This window comes from Solea senegalensis, unplaced genomic scaffold (assembly GCF_019176455.1).
Source record: "Solea senegalensis isolate Sse05_10M unplaced genomic scaffold, IFAPA_SoseM_1 scf7180000013858, whole genome shotgun sequence".
Classification (NCBI taxonomy): domain Eukaryota; kingdom Metazoa; phylum Chordata; class Actinopteri; order Pleuronectiformes; family Soleidae; genus Solea; species Solea senegalensis.
Window position 1 is genome coordinate 1 of NW_025320908.1, and position 13,488 is coordinate 13,488.

At 39.9% G+C, this 13,488-nt stretch overlaps 1 protein-coding gene across 2 annotated transcripts in view; it reads left to right on the top strand.

Annotated features, from left to right (window-relative positions):
* The first annotated feature begins 206 nt into the window (after positions 1–206).
* arhgef18b (rho/rac guanine nucleotide exchange factor (GEF) 18b) overlaps positions 207–13,488 on the top strand; it is a 29,925-nt gene continuing 16,643 nt past the window's right edge. The window contains exons 1-10 of one of the 2 annotated variants that reach the window (XM_044015788.1): positions 207–328; positions 412–466; positions 1,870–1,944; positions 2,518–2,626; positions 3,098–3,287; positions 10,923–10,990; positions 11,576–11,621; positions 11,986–12,193; positions 12,591–12,697; positions 13,150–13,290. In XM_044015788.1, coding sequence (XP_043871723.1) covers positions 2,600–2,626; positions 3,098–3,287; positions 10,923–10,990; positions 11,576–11,621; positions 11,986–12,193; positions 12,591–12,697; positions 13,150–13,290 — 787 coding nt within the window. In that variant the 5' untranslated portion in view covers positions 207–328; positions 412–466; positions 1,870–1,944; positions 2,518–2,599. Of the gene's footprint in view, positions 329–411; positions 467–1,869; positions 1,945–2,517; positions 2,627–3,097; positions 3,288–6,098; positions 6,378–10,922; positions 10,991–11,575; positions 11,622–11,985; positions 12,194–12,590; positions 12,698–13,149; positions 13,291–13,488 lie in introns of those variants that run through there. The other variant, XM_044015789.1, reaches the window with a different exon arrangement.

Below are 13,488 nucleotides of genomic sequence, written 5' to 3' on the forward strand. Positions count from 1 at the left end.
ATATGTTAATAGTGTTGACATGTATGTACCTCCAGATACTATTCTGCACTCTTAATGAGTTACATTCTAATTTGCTTTTAACCAAAAAATGTAAATGACTAACCGCTAAATGCTGTTCTGTCGCGCACAGCGGACAGGGGAGCCGCCAGAGGTGAAACGTACATGTGACGTACATCTGTGTATATGCTTTAATGTTTTCAGGCCAGCGGTTCACTTGGCAGACATCTGTATTCCCGCTCAGAAATCCTCGCCTCAGACGAATATCCCCAAGCAGCACACATTTCCCACGTTGTCCAGACGTCCAAACAGGCCGCAAGGGCAGCGGGAGGTAGAGCTGAGTGTTTTTATGTTGTTTTTTTTTAGTATTTATTATGCAGGATTTGTCATTTTCCTTTTTTCCCCCTCATGCAGCGGAGGAGTTTGACCCAGAAGAAAATCTTCATTCTACTGATGGACAGAGCCATATGTAAGTCTACACCATCATTAGTTACTTACAGAGCGCTCACAGACCTGGAATATGTGGTGGAATGAAATATTTCCTCTGTAGAATATTTCCTGGCAGTTCAAGTTTAATAATACTTAAAAGTATAAAAACAAAGAAAACACTCCTCTTGCTGTGAATTGTACCTGCAGCTTTTGAACGATGCAGTAACGTTGGGCACATACTGTTTTTCTTTAGCTGTAAATTATCGTGGTGTGGTGCAGATATCTGACTCCCACGTAACAGCGGGGCTTTCCTTATTTCCTCCTGACATTTCTGCTCCATGTCACATGTCTGCAACCTTCTCCTCCCACAGTCCTCTCTCCCAGCTCCTTAGATGGCCCCTCAGTGTGTGTGTGTGTGTAGACTTATACATATATACTGCATTTATATCTTTCAGCTTTAATGTGCTCTAGAAATGAAGTTGACTTTCAGAGGTCCAAAGAATTTACAAATCTATATTTTTGGGGGATATTGTGCCTGCGCCCCACAACTTTAAAGACTTGGTTTTAGGGTTAGGCCAAGCCTAATTTCTGAAGGACTGGTTAAGTTAAGGACTAAGTTTTGAATTGTGGTTAGGTTAAAGTTAGAGTTAGACATTTAGTGGTTATGGTTCAGGTCAGGGATAACACTTTGTTGATGCTGTTCAAATGAATGGTGTCCTAAGAGGAATAGCTGCACAAAAATGTGTGTACGTGTTATGTGTGTGTGTGTGTGTGTGTGTGTGTGTGTGAGGCATATATGTGTGTTAATGTGACTGTGAGAGTGTCTGGTGATTATGTGGATGCAGCAGACATGGGAGGATTCTTCTGTAAATCAAAGTTTGACACCCAGCTCCCAGCAGCTGCACCCTCTCCTCTCCTCTCCTCTCCTCTCCTCTCTTCTCCTCTCCTCTCCTCTCCACTCAGACACAGTGTCTTGTTTGTCTCAGGCTGATGGTACAGAAAGTTCTGCAGGAGCTAAGGCAGTACCATGGGTAAGTAAACAGGAGAGGGAGGTCTGGTTGCTTCTGCCACCGTTCAAACATCATTAGTCATGAGAGCAGCAGCAGCAGCAGCAGGGCAGGTCACATTATGACCAGGAGGAGCACTGCACTCTTTAAGCGTGTTTGTGTACACAGAGCGTTGATTGCACATGCATGTTTTTGTGTGTGTACCTGCATGTATTCACACAGTTTGACACAGTATGTCAGTAAACATGTAACAGGTCTGGGAAGGAGTAGGTATCTGTTTGGACACAAGGCTTTGTTAATTAAACTTTATTTCACTTTCAGATTGCCTTTCTTTCCATCATCACTACTTATTTGTGTGTGTCACAGCATGCTGTTAAACAAAACTCTGCAAACTATTCTTCTCTGCATTTAAGTAATTTAATTTTGTCTGTCACAGAGTCAAGCAGAGGAACAACAGATCAGATGTCAAAAATTCAGAAAGTGTCACTTGGTACGAGTTCCTTTCTCATAAGTAAGTAACGTCCATACTTATTGCTGAACTTATCAACAAAGCTGCAGAATTAGACCTTAAGGGTCCAGTGTGTAACATTTCACTGGCAGAGGATTAACGTATTACCCATAGGTTTGTTTGTATAAGTGTAGACCTGCTGAACTGGAGTTTGAAGTGGACGCTTACTATGCAAACGAAAGAAAAAAGCTCCGCCCACACAAACCTGATGCATAAACAAACAAAGCAGGAGGAAATGACAGAGACTATGGGAGAGTTGAGAGACACATGGAATTGTGTTGACATCCTTTCTGTTATTCAAAGGCCACCATAGATCATTAACGCACTTGGGAAAGGGACAGGTGATGGGTGGAGTTGTTGCACACTAATTCTTACACATTGGTCCTTTAATTTATTGATTGCTATGTGTTAACGGTCGGTTTTGGTTTAGTAATAATGTGGTTGTCTTGTAAAAAAATGGCTACTTTCTCTTATGGAAAAAAACCCCCCATACTCCAAAAACTCCAAACCAAACATGACACATAAATGTTGTTTTTTTCCGAACCACTGACTTCTCTTCTCTGCCACTTCTTCCAGGAATGAGGAAGAGGAGGATCGTACAGAGAAGGTGGAGAAAGGCACCAAGGTGAAGAGGACTCTGAGTTCTTTGAGGAACAGAATGGCTGGTTCCTTTAATAAAGATAAGGTATAATGCAGTGTAGACAAACAGTCCACGTTGTCACTTTCAAATCATAGTGCAATGTATATGCTACAGTGAACTGTTAATGAACACAGGGTAAGCTGCCCTGGTTTGGATACCAAAAAAAAACTGTGTTGCTACATCCTGTTTACACTGTATACAGTACTGCACCTTGTGTCAGTTAACCAGTGAGAATAAGAATTAGAACACTGAAACTCTAAAGGGTAATGCTTTTTCGAATTTTGAAGGTGAAAGTAAGAAAATAATTTCTGTGGCTGCGCTCAGTTGTATTACACATGTCAAATCCTGAGGTGTTAACAGTTTGTGCATGTTGGCGCACACACAGCACACTAATCTACTTACACAACCCCTGTTACACTGTTACATATCCTGCCACAAGACATGACTGTGTAATGTCATACCCAGCCAGGCAACATACGTGTTTGCATACAAAGACCCTCTCTTGTTTCTCTGCAGGGTAAGAACCGAGAAAAAGATCCGCAGAAGGAGAAGGATGCCAAAGACAAATTGTGTGGCAGAAGCAGCAGCAGCAACAGCAGCAGCAGCAGCAGTGGACATTATTTGGTGCCAGGCGCTTTTTCCAGCTGTGCCACCTGCTCACTGTGTAGCAAGAGCCTGCAGAAAAGGCATGGCCTGCAATGCATGAGTGAGTAATGCCACAGCCACAGGTGTAAACACACACCCATGCTTGTTGTCAGGATGACACACACGCGTGCAGGTGTTAAGCTCACACACTATCTATTTATATCCACACTGCTGCTGCATGCTCACTCACTCGCACACTCACTCACTCACTCACGCAGTAACTGGATCACTCAAGCAAACAAACACAGCCACACAGCCACACACACACACACACACACACACACACACACACAGGTTTGCACAGCTACTCCTCTAAGGACACAGTGTAAACAAAGCACTATCCCCAACCTTCACCATAACCCTAATCTCAACCTAACCACAATTAAAACCTTAGCCTTAACTTAATCCGGACCACTGGAGTACTGGTCCTGACAAGGTCAGTGTTTATGCTTGAGAATATCCTAAAGAGGTAACAAATACAAGTAAACACACACACAGAGTCTGGTTTCCTTCACTTTAAAGGACATTAGGTTGAATTACATTCATTTCCTGGAGAATTACTTAAACTTATGTCTTTAAATGTAATAATTGACAATACGGGGACTTGCCTCATAATGTGACTATGCAAACAGATTTAAGTCCCCACAACATTAGAAATATTTGGAACCCACACTTGCACAATAAGAGTCAATCTAAGGAGCTTAGTTCAAAACACCTAAATCATTTAAATACACAACTATTTCTGACTTTATGTTTTTATACATGTATTGGAATCTGTGTTGAGTTCCAAATTATAGCACTATAATTAAAATACAGTGTTCCCTTCTCAGTTCCTCCTCAAACCTAATCTGAACTTGATGAATTACAAAACAAAAACACTGATGCAACTTCCTTCATCCTCTGTTCATGTCACATCATTACTCTGTGTGTGACCTGTGTTGCACCACTCTGCTCACATGTTATCTGATGTATTATCCCCATCCTCAGACAAACGTTAATGTGACTCAGAGTCATACCTTGTCTTTGTTCCTCCAGCTTGTGATGCTGTTCACATTTCCCGTTTCATTGGTGTGTAATTCAGCTTAATGCGTCTCCTCACATAGAGTGTAGACCTGCACTCGTCACATACCTGTTGGGCTGCTTCTACAGCCTGCAGGTCAACTGATATACAATGAAGAAACGTGTGAAACTGTGAGAGTAATTTAGCCGTGAATGAATAAGTGTTAATTTTTGTTTTTATTATCATTAGTACCACAGTTTTTGGTAGTAGATTTGCGGCTTCAGTTAATTACAAATTAATTATTCAAGTATGAACTAAGATAAACATATTATATTATAAAACCCTGCAAATGTCAATTGTCCATTTAAATGACATATTATTCTACAATATTTTAGTACAATGTGTATTGAACTGCACAGACTTAATGTGTGTGGCAACAAATTAAATGTTTTTAAATATTTAGCTGTCAAACAGATACGTGACACTGCAGTATAGACTTTATCAACATTTTTACCTAAAGTTAATGTTGAAATGCCAGGATCAAATTCAGTGATGGTTGACAAAAAAAAATGCATAAAATGCACATTTTGTTTTATGTTTATCTTAAAGTGGAAGCAATGTTTTAGTTATTATCACAAAGTCAGTTTTATTTTGCTTGGTTGAGTAGTTAGATATATGAATGTATTTATGAACAGTAAAAGCTTCAGCTAATATATAGGCAGAGCAAAGTACAGCCGGTATACTGTGAAATTATGAAATGGAACAAATTATGCAAATGCACTGGACCATAACTGTATAAAAAATGAAGTTGAGTGTTATTCTTGCATCCATTAAAAGTGCAGACTGACCTACTGCACATTAAAGTGCACCAACATCATATTAAAAGTGATACTTTTTGACTCCCACTGAGGGTATTTCCTCCAAGAACAACAATGTGGACACATTTGTTGGCATTACTGTAAGAGAGTGGCAGCATTCTCATAAGCCATGTGGTCTGATGGTGCAGAATTTCACATCATCAAATAAATTTTCCAATAGGGAACCAGAACTGCTCTCACTATTACGGCCATTTCATTTTCACTGAAGTAGACTGTTTGAAGGCGATGAGCAGCTACTCCTTGCTTTCACTTCACTATTGTTCAGTGACTTGTAACTTTCTCTGTGTGGGGACAAAGTCATGGTGCAGCCTTGGTTCAGTGGTAGAGTGGACTGTCTTTCAACCAGGAGATCGTGAATACAGTTATCCCAGTGCCATGTGAATGGTTATGACTACATATAAATATATATACAAACCATCTACAATTCATAAGCATATACATTTTAGAGTCTGGCAGGAGGGGGTACAATGTATGACTGTTTTTAAGAGTGAGCTTATTAAACAAAGCTGTTTTGGTATAGTGTAGGAGACGAAGGGCACTGCGTTTCACCAGTGTCATTCAGGACAGTACTGCTTCTTACAGACATGAACCAGAAACTAGTAACGCACATTTATCTCACTCTTTGTGTTACATATTTCTTTCAGCCATAACAACATGAATCCAGACTGTAGGGCTATTTTGTGTTGTTGGTAAACACAGACACACACACACATCCGCATAATCACCAGACTATCACAGTCAGATTAACACACTTATATTATCTCTTTTTCATATAACACACATGTTTGTGCAGCTCTTTGGAAGCTTAATTGAACTCCATTCATGTACACAGCCTAATCAAAGTATTATCACTATGCATAACCATTAATGCCTAACCCTAACATTAACCTCATTTAAGCCCAACACTTAACCGTTTGGTCTCCACGAGGTTTCGGTCTCTATGAGGACTCCTGGTCCTTACAAGGTCAGTATTTGTACCAGAAAAGGTCCCAAAGAAGTAACACACAGAGAGAGGCGTGAGAAAACAAGTGAGTGTCCCTTTAATTTGAACCAAGCCCCTGTGGGGATTCAGCCGAGCATCAGCCTGTGGAATGCGTCGTTTGTGTGCCAGAGATTGTTCCTAGTGAGCAGGACACAAAACTGGACTGAACCCAGAGTGTCATACTTGTTGCTTCTGGTTTTCAATGGCTGAACTAGTTTGTGTGGTTCACGGGCAGGCGAAGCTCCCCATTGGATGCAGCGGACTCAGATAAATCCGGGTTCCGGTGAAACGGTAAGGGGCAGCTACTGTAGCTTGGGATCAGGTGGATATGGCTCTCGTTGTTCCGCTCAGTGGGACTTTTCAGCCATCCTTGCTGCTAGCTCGACCAGCTAAGGGCTAGTTATAGCTAACCATCCGCTTATTTAATGTGTATTAGTTATTTGTTTAGTTGGCCTTGGGTTGAGTCCGTGAGTAAGTAAAGAGTTTGCAAACTAAACTTTGTCATATGCTCAGTTTGTCGCAAACGGGTCGGACTCGAGACTGTACATGTAGCGGAGTAGCTATTAGCTAGTTGTTAGCCTTTCTCCAACCGCCTCTATTGGAAAAACAAGAGAGTGGGTTGTCTTTATTTAGCTTAAAACATTACATATTATCAAACAACCACACCAGCACTATTTGGCTTTATTACTGACTTGCTTATACTTTGAGTTTCACTCCATTTGCAAGTTTGTCTTGGCTGCTTTGTGTGGACTTTCTGTAAAGCTCAACAGGTGATTGCTAAGTTAGCTACCGTTAGCTTCATGGGATAACTTGTTATTTACTCGAAGTGGACTATAAAATGGTTACTGTTCTGCATGGACATTACCTTTAATGTGGTAAGAATGTCAAATTTTGGGTGAAGCAATATTCATGTTTACAGTTTGGCGAGGTGCATGCGTGTTTGTGTTATACTGTCTCTTGTGTTTGTACTAGTACTCCCACCCAGTTGGCTCAGACTGCAGCTGCTAACTGGCTCGCCATTATGAAACCACATGAGCCTCCATGTGTTAAATCATATTATTGATTGTGAAATTCTTAGAAATCCACAGGGAGGCAGGTGATACCCATCTACCAGTGCGTTATGTTAACATCGATCAATGGGAACAGTCGAGACTGAGTGTTGAGCTTGCTCCCTCGCTCCTCGACCTCTCTGCTCTGATTCAGTTTTCTTTGAGTGGGTCACATGGTGCTAATTGTGCTTGACAGGTCTGCTAGTGCCTATCAGCCCACACCACTGACTCTAGGTCTCACCAGCCTCACCCTGTTAGCACTACTACTTCTTCATGCATCACTGCTCTTTGTCTTGCAGCATGGTTGAGCGTTTGAGAGCCTGTCAGTAGATTTTCACTTCCTTACTCATTTTACCATCTACTCGCTGCACTTACTAGGCAGATCGGCCAAGTAGCAATGATTGAAAGAGTAAAACTAGAGAAAGCCCTCAGAGATTGCATGCCTCCACCAAGCCCTCTCAGTTTCCCACAGTGTAAGAAAGAGGACTGCCTTGAATCTGTGTCTGAATTGCCCTCAAAATCTTATGATTTCCTCCGTCATAACCATACCCACCATTTAATGAATGTTCACATATAGGATTTTGTGATATACCTCTACCCCCTAATTTTATCTGCGTTATTGGTCTTTAATGTTAACCCTGACCCCATTTGTGAGTGAAAATATGACTAGCAGAGATATTTCACTTCACTGAGTAAAACGCTCCATGAGCCCTGGTTCCTTCTCCTTTTCTAGATCATGTCATGGTTTGTCTCGCTGCTTCAGAATTTGCCCCCAAGTATTAATGTTTTTGTCTTTCTTGTATAATGGAGTTGAGTAATCTCTTCTACATGCAATGCGTATATTACCAAAGCACACATGAATCAGGTTTGGTGGTTGCTGTGTAAAAGAGGCTGATTTAGGGTTTTCCTCCAGGTTGGTTTTTACAACTATATGTGATGGTTGTGTTTTTTCTGTGAAAACACTAAAATGTGTGTTTGGGATATTTTAAATAAATGAAATCAAAGCAATCATAGCATGTTTCAGAATTGTAATGCAGTTGTAATGGCTAAGATAATACTTGCAAAACTTTATATACAAAGTGTTACATGCACTTTTCTTATTTGTAGGCTGTATGGAAAAAAAAACACCTTATGAGTGTCCTATGACATAACGTTTCTCTGGAAGTATCCACCCAGTGCTATCTAGTGCTCTGTTGATTGGGGCCTCATGCCATGAGATAGCACGTAGCAACAGATTCTTCTGCTTAAGTGGGACAAGTACCACATGTGATTTTAAACTCGTCCAGATAATTTATTTTCTCCAATTGGTTTTTGCTTGCATTTCTAGTTCATTCAGTGAATATCTGAAGAGTACATGGCTGTTCACCATAAGTGGGGTGATAGGCCAATAGTCACAAAAACCAGTCAGCAGAGTTGTGTGTGGTCTTTGTGATGAAGTCGAGGGTCCTGTGAATCAGCTGCAAACCTCAGTGCTGCTGACATGAGCAAGTTATTTTATCATGCTCCTTAAGAGTGGCTAAGCTGAGTATCACTCACCCACGGGTTCTGTTCAATGGTGACAGTTTATTCAAGCCTTATGACAAAGTTGTGATTACTTTAATCTGTCGTTGTGACTCTTCCCAACAACTTGGGTTTGTTTTCTCTGCTTGTATCACACATTAAATTGGTGTGAAGCTGCAAAAAAGTTCTGTTCCATTATATCTGCAAAGGGACGACCGAATGTTCTTTCTACTCTTGGGATTTTTTTCTATGTCCATGAAGCAAAATGTTTGCATGCATTTTGAATACATTCTTGAACTGAAGCAGTTTACGCAGTTTACATCAGAGATGACTTAAGCTGATGTTGCATTGACACAGCATTTTATTCCATCCAGATTTGCTGATCTGTCATGTCCTCTTATCTTTTCCTGTTCTGAACAATCCTTTTTTTCCCCAGTGTTTCTCAGTCAGTGTGTTGAGGCTTTGCTTGAAACGGTTTGAAGATGGATTACTTACCCAGCAGACTTACACAGTGGTGGTATGTTGCGCTTTTTGTCTTTTACCTGCAGGGTCGGATTTTGCAAGTAGAAAAAATTAGCTCTGGGTTCGGCTGTGAGTTTTTTGACTTAACTGAGTACAATCTAAGGAATCCTAGCTCGTATGAAGCAATAAGGTCTACAGGGGTATGCCCTTATTAGATATTGTTGTGGTTTGGTGCAAATTTTCCTCTGTACTGTAATATCAGGTCATTGCTGGTTGAGGGACATGACACTCCTGGTGAGGATCATTAAGAAGCAAGTTACTGCATTATTTTCATTCAAATCTGTGAGAAATTGTTCATTTATTACCAAAGAGAAGGAGACTGAAGAAAACAAGTTTGAGAATTGAAAGTCAGTTGTAGAAGATCAGGGCAAATGATAATACATTATTCTTTATTTATCATTATGTATTGTACCCGCCCAAATAGAGAAATAAGCAACAGAAGCCTTTACAGTAAATTGTGCAACTGGTAGTGGAAGTTACCAGTATGTGTTGTGTCTACACTCTGTCATTAACCAAAGCAGAGCCAGTGTCAACAAGATTCAATCACAATAATGCCTCCAGCCCATGTGATATGATGTACGTAGAGGGGCCACTGTTCACTGGCCTTAAACTGTTTTCATAATTATTTAACTCTGATCACTCTTCATCCACAAGAAGAAAAGTTGGAAATAACAAACTGCATGGTATAAGGAAAATGGCTGGTAACTGTTTAACTGCTTCTTGTTTTTAAGAAAATACAAAAAGCAAATGCATAACATTTCAGATTCCCTTTTACCCGTAAAGATTAGGATCAATGTGAAGCAAGCTCATTTTAGTTTATGTGTGTGTGTAAATATATGTATATATATGTGTGTGTGTGTGTGTATTTATATATATATGTGTATATATATATATATGTATATATATATGTGTGTATATGTATATATATATATATGTATGTATATGTATGTATATGTGTATATGCTGAGTGCAATATATATATATATATATATATATATATATATATATGTATGTTTGTTTGTTTGTTTGTTTTCATGGTCAGGCCATGTGTTTCTTGTCCATGTCAGTGTGGGCTACCTGGGTTGGGATCAGACTTTGCATAATGCTGACTCGATTTGTTTGTCCAAGCTGGTCCCTCAAGTAATTCCTCTGGTGTTTACCTTTCACAGAATGTAGCCACACTGATAGATTGAACTATAAAGTTTCTTCATTAATTGACTAGGACACGGGAGACGACTTACTACCCACATAATGTTTTTGATTTGTAGTTGTGCTAATCAGCAGTGATCCAATTAGTTTCTCAATCAATACTTGGTAACAACAGTGGTGTTTTCCAAACAGGAAGAAAAGTGGGGGGAGAAAAAGAAGTGTGTAAACTGAGAAAAAGGGAGTTCCTCCTGAGATGCCTACAATGATTTGAATCTTCTTCTTATAAACAAACAGAAGCCAGAGTTACTGCAACACCAGGCTCATGGTGCCAGATATGATTGTCCATGTAGTGATAAAAATATTTAAGTTTTGCTTGACATCTAATTTTTTTTAACATCAGCTGGAAATACTCAGTGCTTTTGTTTCGATGTCTTGTTTGAATCACAGCCGTCCACTGTATTCTAATAAGCATGGGTTTGGAATTTGGCTTGCGTTACTATTAATCCTATCCTGGTTCAGTCCAAAAGCCACCACTGTTGCCTCTGTATAATCTGCACTGTACAAATTGTATCTCAAGATCAATACAACACTGCGTTTCTGCTCTGCTGTTTCTCAGATTGTGCTGTGAACGTTCACAAGAGCTGCAGATCTCTGCTGGGTGAGTGCACCAACAGCAAAAATAAGGTAAGCACTACTGTGTAGCACATGAGAACATGATCTAAGGCCACAGGGAAATCATCCGTGTACCTAAACTTCCACTGTCTTATTTTGCATAACTTGATTATTTATTTGCATATGTATTATGTACATGGTCAGTCGCTGGATCAGTAGCACAAAGTTAGATCTAGAGAAAAAACTGAAACAAAAATGAATAAAAATCAAATGTAGCATTTGTGTGACACTTACTCCAAGCCAACCTGGTGGAAAACATCTTACTTCTTTATTAATATAAGTTCTATTTTATTGTATATTAATTAATTGTGAAGATCACATTATGAGCTCAAAAGCACACAGGCGCTCATTTGAGCAAATGCACCTCAACAGGCTTTCAAAAAGCACTTTTGAAAATTTGCTTTTAACACAACTCTACTCAAGATTATGTGTTTTTGTCTACATCTTAATATGAATCTGCCTGTGATATAACTAAGCCATGTGAACAGTTTCAGTTGGGGAATTTTAAAATTGTCTGCAGAGAAAAGCTGAAGAAAATTACCTTTTTTAAAATGTTGCCCTTTTTTATTTATGTATTTATTTATTTTTTACATACAGAGAGATTCTCTTCTGAAGTCTGGCTCATCAGGATCTCCTTACCCTGGTAAGCAGAACATGTATGAATGCAGACTTGAAGTACGCACTGCATGTCGAAACGATAGACTGACTTCTAACAGGTTGTAGGTAAAACTAAGAACAGCCAAGTGATTTACTCCTGGTTATATAATATTATACAAGCAATATGACTTTTTATTAATAAACGAAGAAAAAACCCAGGTCCTAGTGACCTGGGTAAATGCTAGCTCCGCTGCCATGATTGAACAGTCCAAACAAGCATACTCTTAGCTTTCATCCTCTTCTCCTCTCTGCTGATCAGTTATTTTCTCCACTCTTCTTCATGACGCTTCTCTGTTCCTTTTCAATTCCTTTGTTCACTTTCTCTCTCTCGCTCTCTCCTCTTTCTCCAGCACTGAAAGACTGGGACAGAGAGCAGACCCTGACGGGTCCAGTCTTATCACAGACCTTGGATGGCCTCCCAGGTTTGCTGTGCACCCCAGGCATGACCATTAGTCAATGGGGACCTAACAATCAACTGACTGTCACCTCAACCACCAGCTCTACTGCAGCATCTACCTCCAACTTTGACCACACTCTCCATCACCATAACAGTTCAGGGTGAGTATCTAACTCTTAAAAATGCTCTGGAGACCCCGAGGGATATAGGGATGAGAAATTAAAATAAACACAGAAAAGCTGCCAAATCTTTAATCCCCTGCATATCTGCTATATGTTAATATAGAATAATTTTAGATTATTCTCTTCTCAGCTCATATATTACTTATTGATGTAACCATGAGATGTGTATTTGTTGTTAATGTGTCAACACCAGTTTTCTTTACTAATAATGAAACCTCTTGAAAGTAAAGCTAGAGTGTCTCAGAATTTGATTAACTTTATGCTGCACTGCTTAGTAAAGTAGAAGATGGAGAGAAAAAATAATCAATGGAGGGATTGATTTATATCACTTTAAGTGTGTGTATGCCACCTTGGACCTGTGGTTATCATCCTTTAGATCCCTCCTTGGGGAGATGGATGAGACTGATTCTCTCCGCTCAAAACGCTGCAACGAAGATGCCATTTCCCTTGCTCCCTCCACTACTGAGTCCATTATCGTAGAAGGTGAGTTGATTAATTAAGGTGGAGACAGAAGTTGTTTGAAATGTTCGGGTAAGTGTTTTTATAGCGTTTATTCATTCATTTACCCTTTCTTTGCTTGTTAACTAAGATTTGTTTGCCCAAGTGCCGTCTGAGTGATAGTTTGTCTTCAGGGAGTTTACTTAAATCTTGGGAGGAAATTGTGTGGAGTGTGTTTTGTAGAGTCAGGAGTGACCTCACTGTCTCATTAAGTTGGAGTGTGTGGGAGATCCACAGAGGCTAACTGCGGACTGGCAGTACATCTTTTTTCCCAGCTGCCAGGGCAAAAACATGATCAAAGATTGGCTGGCAATATTTTGTATTTTAGATTTAAGACAATTGATAAAGACGTTTTTGCTTTTGTTGAACTATGTCCTTCCTGTGAAAACACCAATATACATGTTAATAGTGGTCGATGCCTCTGCTCCTCTTTACAGATGCTCACTATGCACCAGTGCGGGCGGATCTGGAGTCTGACGCCCAGGACCTGGATGCAGAGTCATGGAGTGTGGTTGTTGATCAACAGTTTGCGAAAAAGCACTCCAAACAAACTGTTAAAAGACAGGATGTGATTTATGGTAAGAGAGATTTCTTAGGATGCATTCCTAAGAACTATGTCTGTTCACTGCTTGAGTTACCTGTCCCGTGGATTGACAAGTAGACTCATCAGTACTATGAACAATAGCAGAGGAACATTGAAACCAGTCACTGTTGGAATTTTTGCTTTGTAAAAGTATCCACTGCTGAATTGCACTTGTATGATACTATAAAATTTG